The sequence below is a fragment of the Pecten maximus genome, chromosome 8 (assembly GCF_902652985.1).
Source record: "Pecten maximus chromosome 8, xPecMax1.1, whole genome shotgun sequence".
Taxonomy (NCBI): Eukaryota; Metazoa; Mollusca; class Bivalvia; order Pectinida; family Pectinidae; genus Pecten; species Pecten maximus.
This window is the reverse complement of record NC_047022.1, coordinates 22,712,766-22,737,854: the sequence shown is the minus strand read 5'-3', so window position 1 is coordinate 22,737,854 and position 25,089 is coordinate 22,712,766. Positions and strand designations below refer to the sequence as shown.

The following is a 25,089-nucleotide window of genomic DNA, read 5'->3' as shown; positions in this document are numbered from 1 at the left end:
GAGTTTTATGTTAAGTCATTCGTCTGTCTTTCTGTAAACGATTCAAATTATCACGGAATGGAAGGGGATACAGAAACAGGACTACTAATACTGTGGAGGGTACAGTCTACAGTTGGTCCTAAATGAAACATGGACTTCTTTGATGTTGAAGATTTTAAAATCTTGTCATTATTTCAAAGTTTTGCCATCTCTCATTCTTATTGCTATAACAGGACATTCACTATAGGTCTCCTGTTAGATTTTGAGAGCTTGGTTTCACAACAGGTGTCTGCTTCTCGTTAGTATTTATAGAAAAAAATATTAGCTATAACTCCTACCGTATCACCAAGGTGTACATGTAACACTTGAAACGTCAGAAGTGGGGGATGAGCTTCGATTCACTTTGAATTTCAGTTCAGTCCTTATAAAATTCACATACTTGCTGATATAGTAGTAGGGGCTTATTTTTTCATCTATTAATACTAACCAGATGCCTGTGGTTTCACTAACTTCTCAAACAATACCTGATGATTCTTTCCCCAAATTTCATTTGTAGGTTCCACTTGGCCTCAAATTGTTCCTATTATATTTCAAAGAACAAATTGACCCATTGAACATTCCTCTTTAATTTCAAAACGGTTAAACACGATCATTGTTTCAATGATGAAGTGCTTTTTAATGTACAAAAATGATGAACAATTCAGACTTATGAGCATTCTTGTTTTATTGTACAAAATAATGTCAGTTATACCAATCGTTACTGGGAGTAGTATACTAGACTGGGTACTTATGGTAAAACAATGGTAATTAATGGGTTACAGATAAAAATCTACCTCGGACAAGTAGCAATGGCACATGAGCAATTCCCTAACTCACTACGACAGATATGGTTAATCATGCATGCAGGACTATACAACGCCTATAATGATGGTCTCTTGTATCAAACTCTCAAACTTGGTGTATGATTAAAAACATCAATTATTATCGTATTTTTTGTTGTCCTAATTGTGTGTGCTATATATATAGTGTATAAAAGAATTGCTAACATGCTTTGAACATATCTTTAAATAAAGATGTACATTACATAAATGACATGATTTGCATAGCATACATCCATATTGTTGAAACAAAATACATCAATTAATCTTTGTTGTTGTGACTCCAAAAGTATCATTTTAAGTAGCCAGCATAAAATTCAAACAAACATGACAAAAGATCTTTTAATTAGTAAAGTTCCTCTGTATTCATTTCATAAGACAATTAAAAAAAATGTATGCTGAAGAAACTTGCCTTTAATATTCTACATATTTTTTTTTACAAAATGTTTGTCGATATCATTTGTGGAATAACTACAGTACACAACCTATGTAAGCTTCATTAGACCAGTGTATGTACACCAGTTCAGTCTTTATAATGTTTAATATATATATAGAATACAGTACTAGTGTGTCAATTGAATACAGCACGAGAGATGTCAGGTTATACCTACATCACAATAACACACTCTTGTATACTGTGTGTTTTGTAGGATTTAAGAGAACACAACCAGGATCTGATTTCATTTAAATTAACCCAGTTTAAACAAAAAATATAAATAAAATTGTTCACACTTCACTTTGGAAATAGCTTAATATAAGAGTCTGCTGTTGTTGACAGATCCCTAATGATATTTTGTATAACCATGTATTAGAAAATGAAACATTGTTTCAACCAAAAGTCACATCAGATGTAAGTAGGTGCCATTACTCCATAATGAAAATCATTTACTCTCATTGTATTGCAAACTTTTTTCTCTGTGTTGGCTCCGTATTTACATATCTTAAAAGAAAAAATAAACTTGCTTTTAATTCGGGGCTACTAGCTTCAGGATGAATTGAATATTTTTGGAAAGAAAAAAACCTATTACAATGTATGTAATTAACTGCACATCATTTGCAAGCTCACTGCTAACAGAGGAAGTTACCAGGGTATGTATGTATATCAAACATCCAAAAACATAGATTCTATATGTTGTAGCATAACCAGCATGCGAAACCTAGTAAAATCACCATAATGCTATTAAGCTATATAAATTAACATTTGATACCTGTAAAATATAACACTTGATACCTGTACAATGTAACATTTTGATTTACTGGTAGAGAACGGAGAGGGTGAAGTAACAACAAGGTGTTGCTGGAAAATTTTGTTCTGAACATTTCAAAGGAAATGTACATTAGCTGTTAGTATGATAGAAAAAGCAATAAAAAAATGGGTGGTGATTGAGGGTATCTGGGGGGACATTTGGGTGTAGAAACTAAAATTTTAAATTACAGCATGGTAATTAATCCCCTTCATACATCTGAATTGTAATCAATACTTATCTCGCTTATCTTATTGATGAGTTGTCCCATTCTGGGTTACAAGTCATAGCCAAAACACGGAGGATATACACACGAAAAAATATCTTATACAACATGTTTTTTATCAATGATAATGATACAATAAATGAAACTTGGGTTAAAATATTTGCATTTGCGATATGCTGAATTTGATTTAATTTGCCTTTATTTTGTATGAACCAGCTCTTTCAAAGGAAAGTGAAATCAGTTTGAAAATAACAGAAGGGTGGTCTTAATACCAAGCATGGTCTTATCACAAGTAATTATTGAGGTTCAGACTTACACTGTTATATACAATGTAAATAAAATGTTCTACATACTCTACAGGTTAAGTATACAGTCTATTTATTACAGCTAATATCTATAAGTATGTGTAGTAGTTCTAACACAGTGAAACTCAAGTTTATTACAATGACATCTTCTCGATTACAAAAGAAAAACTGGAAGCATTTGCATTTTCATCCGATATATTGCCACTGCCCATAAAAATCACACAAGATAGTACTGGACATGTGAATTTAAAAAAAATGACTATTATTGCAAAATATCTCCCAAACAATTGGTCAGAAGAAATCCATACAAAGCATATAGGGAAAACAAATTCTGTACACACAGTTATACGAATATACGTGTTTTGATGCTGATATTACTAATTCTGCATTACCATATATAATGGCCATTTTGAAAATAAATTGATGTCAAGAAATAAGTTAACGGTAAAATACATTTTTGACAGATTGTTTAAAAAAATTGTATGATTTATATTTAAAGCAAATCACTTAGTTTTTAATTTCATACAAGGACATTCCTTTGGTAAGTTATCAAAATCTTCCTAACTAGTTCATATGGAAGGAGGAGGGTATGAATTTAAGTGCTGCACACTCTTACATCAAGCAAACTAAAAGGCTTATTTGAGAGACAAACAAATATGTCTCAAAAAAGTTGCAGGACTCTTTTTCTTGTCAGGTTGATTCCCTGGATTATTGGATATCATATACACAACTGGGGACTTGTTCTGACAATAAATGAAAGACTGACAGTTCAATGGATGACGGCTAAACACAAGATCCCTAAAGTTTAGAACCCTGCTGTCCATTGACCTTGGTCTACAATAGCTCTAGGGTTCATTGACCTTGGTCTACAATAGCTCTAAGTGTGGATGGAGAAGGGACATAATCTAAGGCAATATCAGAGGCATTGAGCATAAAAACATTGATGTTTTCCCCTTCCATCCAACCTATCACCATGACACCAAGCATAGTGAACTGGTACAGATATACAAAACATTCTCACTAAGAATACTTCTGATACATAGTCAGTAATCAATATAGGTTAAAGGTGGTCTTTTATTATGGTGATCAATTGAGATATTGAGAACTTGAAGTATAAGAATATGTTGTATTTGTAACTTGGCTACTGAATAAGACATAATAAATATCCCCTGTAGCAGTTAAAACTAATTAACTATTATTGAAAGGTCTCGCAGCAACTTGTAAAAGGTTGGACGAAAGAGGAAAGCAAGAATGAAACAGTTTAAAATTCATGCATAAATGTGTTTTTATATAAATGATAAACATTGGTATAAAATATGAAACTACAGCACGGCTGAAGCAGCATAGCTAAATTTAACTCCCATATACAATTTCTAGATACCCGGTAAACTGCTAATGTCACAGGGGTTTGTAGCCTGAAAAACCCTATTGTATACAAGCCTCTGTGTGCTAATACCACAGGTGTTTGTAGCCTGGTAAATATTTCCATTTCAGTCGTATACAAGCCCCTGTGAGTAAATACATTGCCAATGACACAGGGGTTTGTAGCCTAGTAATTTTTCCATTTTACTTGTTTACAAGCCCTTTGCATATTTCTCATGGGTTTATAACTTGAAAACCATTATACCCAAAATATTCCTATGCGAAATATTCCATATATATTTATCTCCGTATGTATTCCTTACTTTCGTGCTACAAGCCCTAGTAAAGATACACTGAGCTAAATTTAATCTAAATAATAAGATTTCACAACTTAGTGTCTTTACTTCATAGTTTCATATTACAAGCCCCCATGCGTATTGCTGATATACACAGCCACATATTATAAGCCCCTGTGCGTATTGCTGATATACACAGCCTGTGTATAAAAGACCTGTACCAAAGGGTGTTATTTCCTCGTTTCATGCTACAAGCCCCTGTGTGTAACATTCACATACACAACATTTAGTGCTTTGTGTTATAGGTTATAAAGCACCATGTTATACTATATACAGAGTAGGATTAACACCGTAATGATATCTAATACTGTACAATGACTACATAACACTGTTTACTATTTACATTAACAATAATATACTTGACACACTAAATACAGATTTTATTCACATATATTGCAATATTATAGTATATGAGTATGATTAATGACAATGTATCACTCAAGACGCATGCACATGCTTGATTTTCCTTGTTTGAGGAAAGCCTCCGCAGCAGTCAATAACATAGGCCACATTTGAGCATATACGCAGTAGGGTCGATAGGATAAAATCTGGAGTCTTTGGCTTAACATAAAATCATAGCAATACATACAGAATTGGTTAAAAGAACTTTACACAACAAATCACTTTAGTCTACAGAACATATTATGATTTTGCATATATGTCAAAATAAGATGTACAATTAATTTTGTATTTTTAAATAGTAATCACACATCTCCAATAATTTAATACTAACGATAAAGAAAAAAAAACACAAATAGAGACCTAATTCTCACAGAATCGAATGATGGTTTTGGATCCGATTCACCGTTAATTTTCATTTGGTGAACAGATGGATAGATGAATGAACAATTCAACAGCTGACAGGTGGATAGATGAATGAACAATTCAACAGCTGACAGGTGGATAGATGAATGAACAATTCAACAGCTGACAGGTGGATAGATGAATGAACAATTCAACACTTGACAGATGGATAGATGAATGAACAATTCAACAGCTGACAGGTGGATAGATGAATGAACAATTCAACAGCTGACAGGTGGATAGATGAATGAACAATTCAATAGCTGACATGTGGATAGATGAATGAACAATTCAATAGCTGACATGTGGATAGATGAATGAACAATTCAACAGCTGACAGGTGGATAGATGAATGAACAATTCAACAGCTGATAGATGGATAGATGAATGAACAATTCAACAGTTGACACATGAATGAACTGCAGTTGACAGATGAATGAACAATTCAACAGTTGACAGATTATGAACAATTCAACAGTTGAAAGAGGAAAGAACAATTCAACAGTTGACAGATTATGAACAATTCAACAGTTGACAGATTATGAACAATTCAACAGTTGAAAGAGGAAAGAACAATTCAACAGTTGAGAGATGGATAGATACATGTATCAATGTGTGGCCTAGGACAGGAAAAAAACATGAACAGTCTATAGACAGTAGGACAGACAAAAATGTATTGTATGGACAGCAGGACAGACAGAAAAGTATCATATGGACAGCAGGACAGACAGAAACCACATGAACAGTAGTATAGACTAGCTGCTGGATCTTTGTCATTAGTATAGTATGACAATACAATAAAACTTGGTCTATGAGTATAGTGATAATGACATATATATGACAAGTATTTACATACGCATGTTTTGACAAATGCTTAATGCACATTGAAATATGGTCTTATGCATATAAATGTTTGAATATCTAAATCAATGTGGATGGTATATGTATGAAATTTTGATTTTTTTTGACGAATTCAACATTTGCTATAAAATGTGAAATTGGGACTAAAATGTATATGAATTCTAGATAGATTAATTATTTCAGTGACAAAGTCACTATGCTATGTTAACCTTAAAACTGCTAATGACATCAAAATAAATTACATCAGCTTTGAATTGTGATATGACATCATTCAAAATATTCTCTATCACTAAAACTTGACTCCAGAATATCTGAATACATATCTTTCCTATATTTCATTCCTCAAGATAATTTCAAAACTTACACTCTCTGTATGTTAATTAGAATTCAAAATATGAATATTAATGATCTTTGAAGTCCTGATAAACTTACCCAGACTCCAGAGTGACAAAACCACAATAAATAAACAGTGTGTATTAATATGTACAAATGACTAGGTTACATAGTTATTCAGTAAAACTTCAAGTATAAAATGGATCTGGTTTCTACTGGTTCTCTGGTAGTTATCTCCCTTGAATAACTCTCCGAAACCTATTAATAATGCAACAAGGTGTCTAAAAGTGAAATAAACATTAAAACAAGGCTCTGTCACAAACAAAATACATAGTTATCATATATGAATTTCTAATGGCTTGAAACAAAACATCTTACAACTTATCTTATTAAAATGATCCACTTTTCAACGTATCACAAAATGTCCAAAATCCAAAAAGGGCAACAATTTGGAACAAAAGATCTTTCATTTAAATTTTTTTTTTTCCAAATATTTTTTTTTAAAAATTTAATTACTGAAAATGATTTCTGTGATTTGAATTGATCATTTCAGAACAAACGCAATCAATGTGCAATTTTAGACATTTTGAAATCATGTCTTTTTCACTGCATATTTGAGTTAGCTAAGAGAGCTCCTTACCCAAAAATTGAACATAGGAAGATATACAGCCTCTCTCTAGTAACCATTACACAACCTTTGTATACATATATTATATACCCTAATGTATAGGGCTGATGTTCACTACCATTCCAGGAAAATTGAAAACTGATGTTTAGAAAAGGAGCCAAAATGGCTATCAAAGGAATTCAAATGGACAGCTGTTAGATGGCAAATCCTTTGAATTAAGTCCATTTTTGATGAAGAATGAACTGGTATAATATCCAAAATTTCTGCTCCACACAAATATCCCGGACTATGAACTGTTGAGATTTCTCAATCTAGCATGTATGATATATATCATAGAAAGCGAGCCCTAATCTGGCGGGCCCTGAGATTCCGTTGTGGACAGTTCGATGTAAACACTAGGAAGTGAGTATCAGAATAAGAAAGAACAGCATGGGGAGTTGTCAGCAATGAACACCATGTGGAGGAAAAGTCACTGGAATAGTGTCACTAGCTGTTTGGCTGCACGGGCGATATCGAATGCACACTGCATGACTTGCTGTGTTTTGAGTGGAATCTCCAGTTCTGGGTCCATGTCGCCTGGATGTCCATTCAGACATTCCTCCCGTAATCTCCGTGCGCTTGTTGTCAACATGTGTAATGCACATTTAACACTTTCTGACTGTGGTCTCTGTAAAATATTACAAAATTGTAACGAAGGTGTCGAAACTGAAGAAAATACAATTATCAAACAGGACAAAAACATATTCTTCTCCTAACTGGGGACAGAACATTTTCTAGGAAAAGTCTGATCACACTTGAATTGCAAGTTAAAGGGTACAAAAAAAAGGGAAATAACTTTGAAAAGAGAAATAAATTGCTATTGCATTTAAAACTATTTAAGGTACTTGTCAAGAGCAATTTTTTCGGAAATTGTTTAAAAGATTACAGAGTTTTATCTCAGACAAACATATATTCATCCTTATTCATGAAAAGAGACCCCCACCCTCTGTCCCCTAACTTCAGTGTTGAAGGTTTAGTGATTTATTTAGTTGATTTGTGAATTTCCTGACTTTGGATTATCAGATAATACATTTCTCATCGCATTAGAAATGCCACTTAGAGTGACTGATACAGAAGTGATACATACCTGTGGAAACAAGGATGCCATATCTAACACCGCTGAATGGATCCTGTCCGCACATGGTCCAAAGCTGCAAACAAGAAATAGCCTATGTTTATCATCAAAGTTCAGAAATTCGGAAAATCTCAACATTGTATGCATTTTCATTGTAGATTTATAAAAGTCTAAGAATTCTGACAAGCTTCAAAACTGTCGAATTATTTTAGCAGGCAGCCCAAATGTCTAAAATATGAAAGTGACAACATTTTATGTTTAAACCTACTTTTTAATATCAATATTTATTTATCGACATTCCAAGATTTTGAATCGTACCTGTCATGTTTGCCTTCCTGCCCTGAAAGGTAGAGCTCCTGAATATTTTTGGTGATCTTTTCTGTTTTCTTCATGACCTCCTCCTGTGTGGGAAGGCCGTCCTCCTCCACACCTTCATCTCGACTGCTCGCTCCCTGTTCACACTCCTGATTAGCATTAGCATCCAGCGTTGGCTCTTGACTGCAACATTATCACAATGCATGATATCACAACATCTCATTGGTTTTTTATTCCAGAGTATCAGTTACAACCATACAACAGTTAAAATAGTAATGTTTGAGCACTGCAAACGTTTGTCTTGTTTGTGGTAGCTTATAATCTGAAGAAAATCAATAGCTATGTTCTTGTTTGTTTGTAGTTTTAAAAGATACATCTTAGATCTCTTGTAAAATTGAATTGCTATAAACTTTTTAAACCTGATGAAACTAACAGCCATCAAGAGTTGGTTAACATGTCATTGTGAGGTAATAAGCCCCCCTATTTTACTAGGAGTGATAATAATATAAATGTGTTATATGTTGATTTGTTATATCAAACTTGACCCTTCAATAACCATCCTTGAGGCTTTACAAAGTCTGTATAATGTGCTCAGTAGAAAGGGGAGACAACTTTATTCCACAGTTAGTTGAGACAACTCTTCATCAACCAATATACCTGTGGTTTATTGCACTTGGTTCCAAGGGTAGAGAGCTTGGGCAGTCATAGTGAGACAGGTCTGGTCCAACAGGCTTCTGTAGTTCTTCTGACGAGTCAGAGGCCACGACCTGTAAATAAAGGTCAAAGGTTAACATATGGAGTGATACATTTCTCTATAACAGATAGTTTACCTACCAACAGTTTAGTCATGAATGCAATAATTATCAAGGTATTACAACTGCTATTGATTTATAAAGATATTGGGATGAGCTGGTAATTGGCTCAAAGCCCAGGTTCCTCTTCTCTCCACAGAGGCTCCTCTCATGACTCCCATGATACTGCAAACTTATTCAATTTCCACATTTATAACAGGTTAGTACATTATTTTCTGTAGAAATAGTATTTAAATTAAGAGGTGTAACAAGCACAAGCATAATTAGCATGAGATTAAATATGAATGTCTACAATATGCTGGTTGATTTGGACTTCAGAGAGGGAGAAATCACACATCTACGTCACAATCTTAAATGGACATCAGAGAGGGAGAAATCACACACGTCTACGTCACAATCTTAAATGGACATCAGAGAGGGAGAAATAACACGTGTCTACGTCACAATCTTAAATGGACATCAGAGAGGGCGAAATCACACGTGTCTACGTCACAACCTTAAATGGACTTCAGAGAGGGAGAAATAACACGTCTACGTCACAATCTTAAATGGACATCAGAGAGGGAGAAATCACACACGTCTACGTCACAATCTTAAATGGACATCAGAGAGGGAGAAATCAAACACGTCCAAGTCACAATCTTAAATGGACTTTAGAGAGGGAGAAATCACACATGTCTACGTCACAATCTTAAATGGACATCAGAGAGGGAGAAATCAAACACGTCCAAGTCACAATCTTAAATGGACATCAGAGAGGGAGAAATCACACATGTCTACGTCACAATCTTAAATGGACATCAGAGAGGGAGAAATCACACATGTCTACGTCACAATCTTAAATGGATATCAGAGAAGGAGAAATCACACATGTCTACGTCACAATCTTAAATGGACTTTAGAGAGGGAGAAATCACACATGTCTACGTCACAATCTTAAATGGACATCAGAGAGGGAGAAATCACACATGTCTACGTCACAATCTTAAATGGACATCAGAGAGGGAGAAATCACACACGTCTACATCACAATCTTAAATGGACATCAGAGAGGGCGAAATAACACGTCTACGTCACAATCTTAATGATATCCTTATATAAACTACCAACCTGAACTTCCTCCTGAACATGTATGTTAGCTAGTGACTGGGCCGACTGTAACGAGTCCTTCGATTGGCTCTGAAAGTCACATAAAAAAAATTTAAATATGCATGGAACTTTTTAACAACTGTTTTTTAAAAGCTGCACTTTTAAAAAAATTTTATTACACATGAAATGAAATAAGTAATTATTTCTGCTACAGTATGTATATTTTTCGCATTGAAAACAAAATTTGATACACATCTACTTTGTCATATTGACATACAAATGTATATTTCACAAAATCAAAATGCATTCTTACCCGACATAGTTTGGGACAATTAACATGAATTTAACAACAGAAATATCCTGCGCCAAGTTTCCCTTTCTTACCTTCTGTGAGAGACGTTGCTGGTCTCGTGGTTCAAACATGGACTGCGGTCGAGTGCTGGGTCGGGGACTATCCTGTAAACTATCGGGGCGATCATGACTTCCTGAATCGTACCCTTCATTTCTTCTGGCTGGACCACAGTCAAAAGGATCATCGCCTCCTGAGCCCCCAGAATCATACTGACCCTGTGCTGTGGATTCGTATCGGTCCTGGCCTGCTTTGTCCCGCCCATCGTAGCCATTTTGTATGCTATGCTGGGCTTGCTGAATCTGCTGGGTATGATCCCGCAGTATGGAAATCTCCCTGGTCAACCTTTGTACCTGTTTCGAGCAACAAACATTTTTATAAGATGAAGAACAATATTGGCATGAAAGGGATTGCACAACACACCTTGGATATTCATCTCAGGTTGCAATTGTTTCAAATTCTACAGACTGAGCTATCCAGCCTCCCTCTACCCAGCCTTTTGAGCGAAGGAGAATCCATAGCTGTTGATCTCCATGCAGTGAGATTTAAGTTGCCTCATTTGTTCATAACAGTTTTTCAAATGATATTTCAAATACCTGCTACTTTTTCAAATGATATTTCAAATACCTGCTACTTTTTCAAATGATATTTCAAATACCTGCTACTGATAATTTTGTATTGGTATACAATTAATTGTTTGACATGATTCCTAGCTGTATTGAATATAAGTAATTAAATAGCATCTTTGTACCCATAGATCTTTGATATCTACTTACAAAAACATTGTCTGTTTTCAATGATAAAACTATATGATGTGCAATGAAAAAACAGTATGAAACTTTCTTTTGCCTTGAATGTTATAAAAGAAATGTGATATATTATTTTTGCATTTGTTTTGAAAATCGGTAGGTAATTATTATCGTCAATATGTCTTCATTACAATTATGCGAGTGAAACTAAAATGGGGTTAGGCCAAGTGCAATAGAACGTCGGTCGATAACCAGTACTGAGGTCAAATATTCTGGACTATTGCACAAACACCAATGATATACTTGTTTTTACCCATGATATACTTGTTTTGTTACATAATCACTAAAACACACTTAGAATCACTGAAATCTCGACTTTCCTGTTGGTCTAGAAGTTGCCATGAATGTCGTCTGACAGTGTTGACATCTGAATGGTTTAGATGCATAAAAGGGTAGGACTTAATTCCGAAACGTCACACGGTGTTCAATTAGCTCGCATGTAACCGTGCAATATTCATTTTAGCCATCCACTAGTTCAAAATATAGCTTATGCGTAAAGTTAAGAAAAATCAAATGCATTATGTAATAAATTTTATAAGATACAACTGCAAGTATGAAAATACAATTTCCTTAGTCATCAAATAAATTAAGATGATAAATATTAAGGAATCTGTATTAGTAGACCACTCAATGGAAATTGAGAAAAAAAAAAACATAAAATAGTTTGAATGTCTAATCTGATTATTTCCAGTGCCTGGAAAAAACATTTTCAAAAAATTTATTTTTGCATTCCTGAATTCCTGGTCCCGACATCCTTCCTGCTTATTAGTCACGCTACTGCATTTCCTACATCATAACAGAGGCAATTTTCACTGGCAAATATCTGTCCTAATGTCTCAAAAATAATATAAATCTCAGTTTGACAGGCAGTTTACTGTTTACGCATTCTTTCTAATAATTCTCCTGCAAATTTTTTGCATTTTAATCTATCAAAACTTCTTGAAAATCATCTGAATGGCTAGAATATCTTTTCTACCCCATTCTCTTTCCTTTTTCAGAAATAAAGTAGAATCTAGTTTTGTTCGTTCTTGGGTGTTATCAGGGCAAAAATAGGAATAGAAGACATTTTTTGAGATTGATTTAGATATTCCATGCATTTCTGAAGTATTTTTTTAATCTTTAAAAGCAGACCAGTAGCATTGATTCGTTCGGTTTCTTCTCGATTATATGACATTTTGCTTTCATTTTTAAATTTAGAAAGTGCTGAAAAAAGTCACTTTTCAGTATTTGGGACACAGAAATGATGGTTGTTAGTCATGTCTGACAGGTGGTTTGGTTTGGTTTGTTTTTGTTTAACGTCCTATTAACAGCCAAGGTCATTTAAGGACGTGCCAGGTTTAGGAGGTGGAGGAAAGCCGGAGTACCCGGAGAAAAAACACCGGCCTAAGGTCAGTACCTGGCAACTGCCCCATGTAGGTTTCGAACTCGCAACCCAGAGGTGGAAAAAACAGGTGGTGGCTTAATTCGGGTCACAAGTATAGTAAATTATGTTGAGAGAAAAAAATATTGTGGTATATGAGAAGAGGTTGCTTAATTCGGGTGGTTGCTAAGGCAGGTTTGACTGTATATATTTATCATCAATAATATGACAATTGTACTAACCAGAATCGTAAGGTCGTCCCGTTCCCGTCGAAGGTCCTTATTATTTTGTATGAGTTGTCCTACTTGAGACTCGAGAGATGTGGCTCTCTTTTTCATCTGAAGAAAATCATCTGTCGACACCGGTCCTTCTACAATCGGCTCCGGGTTAGGCTGTAGAGTCTGTAATAGTACAAATAGATCAGTGGTCATGTGATCAATCTCTTTGTCAATAAGGAATCAGCTGATCAAACGCCTTTCATGAACATGGTCATGTGATCTTAGAAAGGTCAGACAGGGGTCATGCACACAATTCAATCCTTAAACGAAACATTGGTTATGTAATTACCAAGAAATCTTGAAACAACTGTTTGAGTTAAATCATTGCAGGAAAAGTAAAACAACTCAAAACAAAATATTACACTTTAACCATAAATATAAAATGTCAGTATTTTTATAGATAAACAAAGCCTATATCTGTCACACTCAGTCAAACACTGAAGAATATAGTCGAATAAGGCACTTTTATTATGAAATATCCAAAACTAAAGTTAAGTCTTAATAAACTTCAGTAATTCAATCCTACGTGTATGTACATGTAATCAATTAGATTTAAGCTAGCACAATAAATAAATTATTTTCCTATGAAGGGAAATAATTTTAAAATATAGACAGTTTTAGTGTGTTAGGTCAGTTATGCAATATTGATGCATGCAGGAATATTTTTTATGTAATTATATCCCGGTTATAATCTTCAGCAATCATTATAACAAAATCTTTTCATATTTCAGAAAGTATGTTTAAATTTACAGTAAGTAATATCCCAAGACTTTCCATGTGAGATTCAGATTTTATAGAAAGTCCCATTCTGAGACTTTCCATGTAAAATTTAAATTTTATAGAAATTCACATTCGGAGACTTTCCGTATGATATTTAAATTTCATAGAATGTATCATTCTGATACATGTGAAAAATGGTACCAAGATAACTTATTTGACAACAAAGTGGTAGAAATTAAAAAGTCATTTTCTTTTTGTAAATTTAAGAGGAGTTTTGTATCAATTATAAAACCAAATATCTTTATTTTATTTAATTACTGCTTCCATTAGCTCTACATGCTCATTAATTACAAGTCACTGCATTATCAACATATACTGTACATCTGATCAATAAACATTGTCCATGATCAGGCTTTTTATTTATGGGTTTACATCCGCTATTACGGCCTTTCAGCTGACGAGTTGATCAGGCCAAGTCTGTCCAATCTAATACAGCTACACATGCCAATAACCAATGGTAACAACCAATCAGAGACCAGGTCAGGCTGTTCCATCTAATGCATTGACAATACCAACAACCAATCAGAGAGCACGTCAGGCTTTTCCATCAGTTACACATATTGCAACCAAACAATGACCAGATCTTTCAAGTAATCTCTCTGTTCTGAACAAAGAAAAACATATTTTGAGGCAATGAAAATGACTGCTAGTCATCCGGACATGCATATAACATAGCTCTCTAAGTTTCTCTGCACATGCATACAACCTGTCACCAAAGTGAGCATCACATCTCACCAGGTGACCTTATATTGACATCAAATGAGCTACTTCTTACTGCAAACTTTAAGCTGAACATCAAGCACAGATCAGACGGTACCAATTTTAAAGAAATAGTTTGTCTTGGGTTGAGGGTAGAACCTGGTATTACCTTCATCACAAGGTAAACACTAAACTAATGGGGACAGAACCTAGTATTACCTTCATCACAGGGTAAACACTAAACTAATGGGGACAGAACCTAGTATTACCTTCATCACTAGGTAAACACTAAACAAGAGGCCTAATGGGCCTGTATCGCTCACCTGGCTCTACAGCAACTTTGAAGTTGATTGAGGTCATTTCTAAGGATACTATGTTGATTACCTCTTTATTCAAATATCATTGTAAGCTAGTTTTATTCATATTAAAAATTTTCTAGTCCTTCATTCCAGCATTCTATTGGCCTAATATCAGGTCTTGGAGGCTCTTGGCTATCGCAAAATTATTGTTTACAGATTTAAGCCGATTTCACCCCGTGACCTTGAATGTAGGTCACGGTCATTTATTTGAACAAAATTGGTAGCCCTTCACCCCAGCATGCTACAGGCCCAATATCAAGTCCCTGGGCCTCTTGGTTATTGAGAAGAAGTCGTTTGAAGATTATAGCCTATTTGACTCATATGACCTTGAATGAAGGTCAAGGTCATTTATTTGAACAAACTTTGTAGCCCTTCACCCCAGCATGCTACAGGTCCAATATCAAGTCCCTGGGCCTCTTGGTTATTGAGAAGAAGTCGTTTGAAGATTATAGCCTATTTGACCCATGTGACCTTGAATGAATTCCGAAGGTCAAGGTCATTTATTTGAACAAACTGTGTAGCCCTTCACCCCAGCATGCTACAGGCCCAATATCAAGTCCCTGGGCCTCTTGGTTATTGAGAAGAAGTCGTTTGAAGATTATAGCCTATTTGACCCATGTGACCTTGAATGAAAGTCAAGGTCATTTAATTGAACAAACTGTGTAGCCCTTCACCCCAGCATGCTACAGGCCCAATATCAAGTCCCTGGGCCTCTTGGTTATTGAGAAGAAGTCGTTTGAAAATTATAGCCTATTTGACCAATGTGACCTGGAATGAAGGTCAAGGTCATTTATTTGAACAAACTTTGTAGCCCTTCACCCCAGCATGCTACAGGTTTAGTATCAAGTCCCTGGGCCTCTTGCTTATTGAGAAGAAGTCGTTTGAAGATTATAGCCTATTTGACCCATGTGACCTTGAATGAAGGTCAAAGTCATTTATTTGAACAAACTTTGTAGCCCTTCACCCCAGCATGCTACAGGCCCGATATCAAGTCCCTGGGCCTCTTGGTTATTGAGAAGAAGTCGTTTGAAGATTATAGCCTATTTGACCCATGTGACCTTGAATGAAGGCCAAGGTCATTTATTTGAACAAACTTTGTAGCCCTTCACCCCAGCATGCAACATGCCCAATATCAAGTCCCTGGGCCTTTTGGTTATTGCGAAGAAGTTGTTTGAATGAAAAAGTTGGGCAGGTGAGCTATCAAATGGGGACAGAACCTAGTATTACCTTCATCACAAGGTAAACACTAAACTAATGGGGACAGAACCTAGCATTACCTTCATCACAGGGTAAACACTCGACTAATGGGGACAGAACCTAGTATTACCTTCATCACAGGGTAAACACTAAACTAATGGGGACAGAACCTAGTATTACCTTCATCACTAGGTAAACACTAACCTAATGGGGACAGAACTTAGTATTACCTTCATCACAGGGTAAACACTAAACAAATGGGGACATATAACCTAGTATTACCTTCATCACAGGGTAAACACTAAACAAATGGGGACATATAACCTAGTATTACCTTCATCACAGGGTAAACACTCAACAAATGGGGACAGAACCTAGTATTACCTTCATCACAGGGTAAACACTAAACTAATGGGGACAGAACCTAGTATTACCTTCATCACAGGGTAAACACTAAACTAATGGGGACAGAACCTAGTATTACCTTCATCACAAGGTAAACACTAAACTAATGGGGACAGAACCTAGTATTACCTCTATCACAGGGTAAACACTAAACTAATGGGGACAGAACCTAGTATTACCTTCATCACAGGGTAAACACTAAACTAATGGGGACAGAACCTAGTATTACCTTCATCACAGGGTAAACACTAAACTAATGGGGACAGAACCTAGTATTACCTTCATCACAGGGTAAACACTAAACTAATGGGGACAGAACCTAGTATTACCTTCATCACAAGGTAAACACTAAACTAATGGGGACAGAACCTAGTATTACCTTCATCACAGGGTAAACACAAAACTAATGGGGACATAACCTAGTATTACCTTCATCACAGGGTAAACACTAAACTAATGGGGACAGAACCTAGTATTACCTTCATCACAGGGTAAACACTAAACTAATGGGGACAGAACCTAGTATTACCTTCATCACAAGGTTAACACTAAACTAAAGGGGACAGAACCTAGTATTACCTTCATCACAGGGTAAACACTAAACTAATGGGGACAGAACCTAGTATTACCTTCATCACAGGGTAAACACTCAACTAATGGGGACAGAACCTAGTATTACCTTCATCACAAGGTAAACACTAAACTAATGGGGACAGAACCTAGTATTACCTTCATCACAAATAAACACTAAACTAATGGGGACAGAACCTAGTATTACCTTCATCACAAGGTTAACACTAAACTAAAGGGGACAGAACCTAGTATTACCTTCATCACAAGGTAAACACTCATATCACGGCCAAAAGCAGTTTCAAAAGGAACATTAACAAGAAATAGTTTAGAAGGAGGAGAAAAGGTAAGATCCCAGATATCGCCTTTAACAAGTCATGCAGTGGGTCTGGGCCGCATGTTTAATTCTCAACCCTCCTTGCTAAGGGTATGACAAGTTATGCAATACCTAGGAATTCTGCAATGAAAAGGTACTTTTGCATACAATACCAAGACTCAAAATTCAACTTGTTTCAGTACCAAAGTTTCGAAACTTGTCATTTGCCAACAAGTCTCAGTCAGGTAGTATTATTATATTATTCTGAATTGCATCTTGAGATTTTCTGTAATTTTATTTTTTAATTTTTCTACGTTGCATGACAACTCCAAAGTCTCCATACTTATATAATCACATGTAAATACAACAGGAACACAAGTAATTGGTCTGACAAAAGTTATCATAATTAGTAGTTATTAATAATTACAAGAGGGCCTGTATCGCTCACCTGGATTTCATGAGATATGAAACAAGAATGATGATTAAGTATATTTGTCACTGGTATTGCTATGTCAATATATCATAGGCATTTTATATGGGTAGGTGAGGATTTTATGTCAAAAAATGCATTAATCCATGAAATAAAATTAACTTTTGGCACAACCCCATAGGGATGCTACCACACAAATGTGAGTGATATCCATTGCTTAGTTTCAGAAAAGAAGTTGTTTAAACCAATTGAGCCCTTTTGACCCCACCCTCTGCACCCCGGAGGGAGTGGGGGTCAGTTCCTTCCTTTATAAAATTATGAATCCCTACCCAAAAGGATGCTACCAGGCAAATATGAGCGATATCCCTTGCTTAGTTTCAGAGGAGAAGTTGTTCATATCAATTCAGCCAAATTGACCCCTCTTGGCCCCGCCCCACAGGCCCCCGGGGGGTCAGCCTCACCATTTGTACAATTTTGAATGCCAACCCAATAGTGATGCTACCAGGCAAATATGAGCAATATCCATTGCTTGGTTTCAGAGAAGAAGTCGCTAATATCAATATAGCCCAATTGACCACATTTGGCCCCGCCCCTCAGGCCCCTGGAGGGTCAGCCCCATCATTTGTACAATTTTTAATCCCCACCCCATAGTGATGCTACCAGGCAAATATAAGCAATATCCATCGCTTAGTTTCAGAGCAGAAGTCATTTATATCAATTCTGTAAAACTGACCCCTTTTGGCCCCGCCCCTCAGACCCCAGGGAGTCAGCCCCGTCATTTGTACAATTTCAAATTCCTACCCCAAGGTGATGCTACCAGTAAAATATGAAAGATATCCATTGTTTGGTTCCAGAGAAGAAGTCAATTATATGAATATAGCCCGATTGACCACATTTGGCCCCGCCCCTCAGGCCCCTGGGGGGTCATTCCCATCATTTGCACAATTTTGAATCCCAACCCCATAGTGATGCTACCAGGCAAATATGAGTGACAGGCATTGCTCGGTTTCAGAGAAGAAGTCGTTTATATCAATATAGCCAAATTGACCACATTCGGCCCCACCCCTCAGGCCCCTGGGGGGTCAGCCCCATCATTTGTACAATCTTGAATCCCCACCCCATAATGATGCTACCAGGCAAATATGAGCGATAGCCATTACTTGGTTTCAGAGAAGAAGTCGTTTGTATCAATATAGCCAGATTGACCACATTTGGCCCCGCCCCTCAGGCCCCTGGGGGGTCAGCCCCATCATTTGTACAATTTTGAATCCCCACCCCATAGTGATGCTACCAGGCAAATATGAGTGATAGCCATTGCTTGGTTTCAGAGAAGAAGTCGTTTATATCAATAGCGCAAAAATGACCCCTTTTGGCCCCGCCCCAGAGACCCCCAGGGGGTCAGCCCCATCATTTGTACAATTTTGAGTCCCCTACCCATAGGGATGCTTCTGACCAAATTTGGTCAAATTCTGATGTGTGGTTATGAAGAAGAAGTCAATTGTTGACGGACGGACGGACGACGGACGACGGACGACAGACGGACGGACGGACGGACGACGGACGACGGACGCAACGGTATGGCATAAGCTCACCTTGGTCCTTCGGACCAGGTGAGCTAATAATCAGTTGATTTTTAGGAAAACATGCTATTAGTTATAAAGTATAAGTATCAGAACATGTTAGCTCCAACTCTGTTCAAATTAATGTAATTATAAACGAGTGTCATAAAATTGGGACGATACACTAAATAGTGTCGATTCACATAATGCACACCTGTAATCAAGTAAATATCCATGTCTATTGAAGATACAGGAAAACTAGGACTTGTTGCAGCAGGAGTACACATGATATATATTCTAGTTTATATCCCACTCAAAAATGAATGAACTAAATGTATATGCATAAATATTATGTGGATTTCCTTGGATTCTCTTCATGTTGGATTAAATCACACATATTCCACTCATTGCACGGAAGATTACACTTGTCATGGTCTTATAGTTACATATGTGCATGCTTCCAGAATTTATTTTGAGAAGATTGTTATCCTAATTTTGATAATAATCAAGATAACATTTTTCCTCGTTTCATTTTTAAAATTCCTATTTCTCAAACAGAGAAAGCAGTTTAAAATATGTATCTGTCAGCTGTCAGTTATAAGTTTTGCATAAGTTTAGGCTTTGAAGTATCAAATATTATCATATCCCTAACCACTAAAATGCAATGATGACCATTTCAAAGAGCCAATCAGGAAAGTTCTTACATAAAGGAGTCGGATATCTAGTCCCTGTAAGTACTTAATTTGTTGGCTGTTTGGACTGGCCAATGGAATGAATGATTTGAATCCACTACTATAATATATGTACTGCGGTAGGCTATATGATGCTGTGACTATGTAACAGTACCACTGCTCAGAAATTCTGTATAATCTCAAACTAGAAACAGTCAGGGTTTACCTTAAAAGCAGATCAAATTCAAAGATATCCAATAGACAGGAGAAATAGAAATTTAATCACATTTTTTTGTACGATGCGCTTGATGTTATCCATACCATTACTTTTTTGATATTTGTAAATCATTATCACATATTTTAGTTCCACTTTTTATTTGTTCATTCCTTCAACAGAGATATCTATCATCTGTCAATGTTAGTTAATATCAAATCAGCCAAAACAGTATCCATGTGCTCAATTCAACTTTTCCCATAGAAAAAGACTTACCATTGTAAATTATATCAGTTGCAGGTAGATAAATGTTTTATTTTTTCTACTCTAATATGTATACCATAAAAATAAAATCGCAGATTATTACAATGCCAACAAAGAAATAGCTGTACATTATCTTGGCGTTAGGTGGAGGCCTTGTCGAACACTTAAATTTCAAAAGAACTACCTGATATTATTTATAAATAAGTTGATCCAATAAATAAAATTTATCTTGAAAACATTTATTAAAACAAACTTAAACAAAACTTTCTATATTTTGCCAAAATTTGAATCCTTAAATAAAATTTTATTTTATTTTTCAAGCAAATTAAAAAGTTAATCAGAAGACTGTATAACAGTATATTTTTGTGAGAAATCAATCAATCATGATTCACACAATGTACCTATCTGTTCTAGAAAAAATAAATTCTGTTCATAGTAGTATATATATTTTTTCGTTTCACAAACTGATGTGAATTATTGAATTACATGTATCTAATAAGTTCTCCTGTTTGATATTATTATCTGACAAAATTGATGAGCAGTGCCTTGAAGATGTTCCATGCTGAGTATGAAAATACAGACATACACGCCTCACCTCCGCTGTAGCCATGATTGATTTGGGGGTCGAGTCAACTGTACGCAAAGACCCCCTTTCCTGTGTCACCAAACAAACGTTCACAGTCGTATTATAATGATGGTATCAACTCAATTCATCTCAATTTACATACAAAATTTATATGGAGTATAGAATATTTAACATATTAAAGAACATTTTCAAACACATAGAATTTCTCCAACATATCAAACATAAAATATCACTTCATTATTTTACAATTTTCTATTAAATTGTTATGTTGACCTTGACCTTGGAATCCTGAAATACAAATTCTTTTGCTGTCTTCTCCAACATAAGTTTGACAGATGCTGAATCTCTAAAAATAGTAACACTAATGTTCCTACAAACATTATCATACTTGAACTTTATGACATATTTGAATAAAGTGTGTTAAGAAAATTAAATTACACGAGTGACAACACCCAATCAGGGAGGTGGCAAGATGGTATGGTCATAGCAAGGTAATAACATCCCATGACCCTAAAATGGCGGGAAAATGAAATTCCTGGAGTTATTTAACAAAGATTTAATCTGGGAGCTATCAGGTTTGGAATGCACAAAAATCATACAAGTGTTGTCTGACGTATCAAAGTTTCTTCTTCTGGGTTCATTAATTAGGAAATATGTTAAATCAAAAGAGGATAAAAGTGGGCTAATGTCAGGTTTAATATAAACAGGGTGGGTACAGATCACATCAAACCAAACTCAATCTCACGAGGCTCTAATTGATTAGCATCTCCACAGAATACTTTTCGAAGAATAAGACATCTTACATTAACCAATCTTGAAATGCATGATGCTTAACACTTTTCAAGTGCAATATATATATCAGCACTAAAAAGCCAGGTCTTTCTGGTTGAGACACAAAATGCAATTGTTTTTGACCTATAGGCCTGTTGCATTTAAATTGACACTGCTAGCCAAAGACTAAGAATTTAGAAGATAAAGAACTGAGTTGCCTTTCAAATTTGAATTGAAGGTAAATCAATATGGAACACTGGATGACATGTTCAGGCACTATTCAAGGACACAGATCATATTATTCAAGGCTTAATTTTCAAGACAAAATGTAAATTTAAGGATTTTCAAGGCAAAATTCAAGGGCTTTCAGGGCCACAGACTATGTTGTGTTATCAAATTCTTTTCAAAGCCAAATGTAAATTGAAGGCTTTTCAAAACTCTATGTACCAGATTAATTCAAGTCGTAGTTCTACCATAAATGTAAAACGATAAGGTCACTCCAAATAAATCTCAATATCCAAAGTAACATTGAAGGAAATCAAACAATAGGGCAATGTAATAGTAGCTGTTAAAATCAAGTAGTGGAGGGATGTACATTCCAATTAAAACAGACAATTAATGACATAAATGTATACAATAAATATAATTCTCATAGTTAAAAATGGATATCTATTAACTGATAGTTAAATATGGGTATCTAATTCATTCATGAAAAAACAGTGATAAATTCCTGAATAACAGGTGTAAAATAATATGTAATACCCAAAACAAAAGATTTGGTAGAAAATAACAATACTCTCCAGAGATTTTTTTTATCGACTGTACACAAACCCAAAAGAATTTCTCCATTAACTGTACACATACATAACTCCCAAGATAATATCTCCATCAACTGTACAAACATAACTCCCAAGATAATCTCTCCATCAACTGTACACAAACATAACTCCCAAGATAATCTCTCCATCAACTGTACACAAACATAACTCCCAAGATAATCTCTCTATCAACTGTACACAAACATAACTCCCAAGATAATCTCTCCATCAACTGTACACAAACATAACTCCCAAGATAATCTCTCCATCAACTGTACACAAACATAACTCCCAAGATAATCTCTCTCTCTCCATCAACTGTACACAAACATAACTCCCAAGATAATCTCTCCATCAACTGTACACAAACATAACTCCCAAGATAATCTCTCCATCAACTGTACACAAACATAACTCCTAAGATAATCTCTCCATCAATTGTACACAAACACAACTCCCAAGATAATATCTCCATCAACTGTACAAACATAACTCCCAAGATAATCTCTCCATCAACTGTACACAAACATAACTCCCAAGATAATCTCTCCATCAACTGTACACAAACATAACACCTAAGATAATCTCTCCATCAACTGTACACAAACATAACTCCCAAGATAATCTCTCCATCAACTGTACACAAACATAACTCCCAAGATAATCTCTCCATCAACTGTACACAAACATCTCCTAAGATAATCTCTCCATCAATTGTACACAAACATAACTCCCAAGATAATATCTCCATCAACTGTACACAAACATAACTCCCAAGATAATCTCTCTATCAACTGTACACAAACATAAATCCCAAGATAATCTCTCCATCAACTGTACACAAACATAACTCCCAAGATAATCTCTCCATCAACTGTACACAAACATAACTCCCAAGATAATCGCTCCATCAACTGTACACAAACATAACTCCCAAAATAATCTCTCCATCAACTGTACACAAACACAACTCCCAAGATAATATCTCCATCAACTGTACAAACATAACTCCCAAGATAATATCTCCATCAACTGTACACAAACATAACTCCCAAGATAATCTCTCCATCAACTGTACACAAACATAACTCCCAAGATAATCTCTCTATCAACTGTACACAAACATAACTCCCAAAATAATCTCTCCATCAACTGTACACAAACATAACTCCCAAGATAATCTCTTCATCAAGTGTACACAATAATAACTCCCAAGATAATCTCTCCATCAACTGTACACAAACATAACTCCCAAGATAATATCTCCATCAACTGTACACAAACATAACTCCCAAGATAATCTCTCCATCAACTGTACAAACATAACTCCCAAGATAATCTCTCCATCAACTGTATACAAACATAACTCCCAAGATAATCTCTCCACCAACTGTACACAAACATAACTCCCAAGATAATCTCTCCATCAACTGTACACAAACATAACTCCTAAGATAATCTCTCCATCAATTGTACACAAACATAACTCCCAAGATAATATCTCCATCAACTGTACACAAACATAACTCCCAAGATAATCTCTCCATCAACTGTACAAACATAACTCCCAAGATAATCTCTCCATCAACTGTACACAAACATAACTCCCAAGATAATCTCTCCATCAACTGTACACAAACATAACTCCCAAGATAATCTCTCTATCAACTGTACAAACATAACTCCCAAGATAATCTCTCCATCAACTGTACACAAACATAACTCCCAAGATAATCTCTCCATAAACTGTACACAAACATAACTCCCAAGATAATCTCTCCATCAACTGTACACAAACATAACTCCCAAGATAATCTCTCCATCAACTGTACACAAACATACCTCCCAAGATAATCTCTCCATCAACTGTACACAAACATAACTCCCAAGATAATCTCTCCATCAACTGTACACAAACATAACTCCCAAGATAATCTCTCCATCAACTGTACACAAACATAACTCCCAAGATAATCTCTCTCTCTCCATCAACTGTACACAAACATAACTCCTAAGATAATCTCTCCATCAACTGTATACAAACATAACTCCCAAGATAATCTCTCTATCAACTGTACACAAACATAACTCCCAAGATAATCTCTCCATCAACTGTATACAAACATAACTCCCAAGATAATCTCTCCGTCAACTGTACACAAACATAACTCCCAAGATAATCTCTCCATCAACTGTACACAAACATAACTCCCAAGATAATCTCTCTCTCTCCATCAACTGTACACAAACATAACTCCCAAGATAATCTCTCCATCAACTGTACACAAACATAACTCCCAAGATAATCCTTCCACCAACTGTACACAATCATAACTCCTAAGATAATC

The 25,089-nt window shown here is 35.6% G+C and overlaps 1 protein-coding gene across 3 annotated transcripts in view; it reads right to left on the bottom strand.

Annotated features, from left to right (window-relative positions):
- Window positions 1-684: 684 nt before the first annotated feature.
- Window positions 685-25,089, bottom strand: part of LOC117332806 (ARF GTPase-activating protein GIT2-like) — a 100,873-nt gene continuing 76,468 nt past the window's right edge. Inside the window, exons 14-21 of one of the 3 annotated variants that reach the window (XM_033891850.1) lie at window positions 21,153-21,221; window positions 13,067-13,225; window positions 10,691-11,008; window positions 10,328-10,396; window positions 9,063-9,172; window positions 8,409-8,588; window positions 8,103-8,166; window positions 685-7,643 (exon numbers count right to left, since the gene is read on the bottom strand). In XM_033891850.1, the coding sequence (XP_033747741.1) occupies window positions 7,446-7,643; window positions 8,103-8,166; window positions 8,409-8,588; window positions 9,063-9,172; window positions 10,328-10,396; window positions 10,691-11,008; window positions 13,067-13,225; window positions 21,153-21,221 (1,167 nt within the window). In that variant the 3' untranslated portion in view covers window positions 685-7,445. The remainder of the gene's footprint in view (window positions 7,644-8,102; window positions 8,167-8,408; window positions 8,589-9,062; window positions 9,173-10,327; window positions 10,397-10,690; window positions 11,009-13,066; window positions 13,226-21,152; window positions 21,222-25,089) is intronic. The other 2 variants (XM_033891852.1, XM_033891853.1) reach the window with 2 other exon arrangements.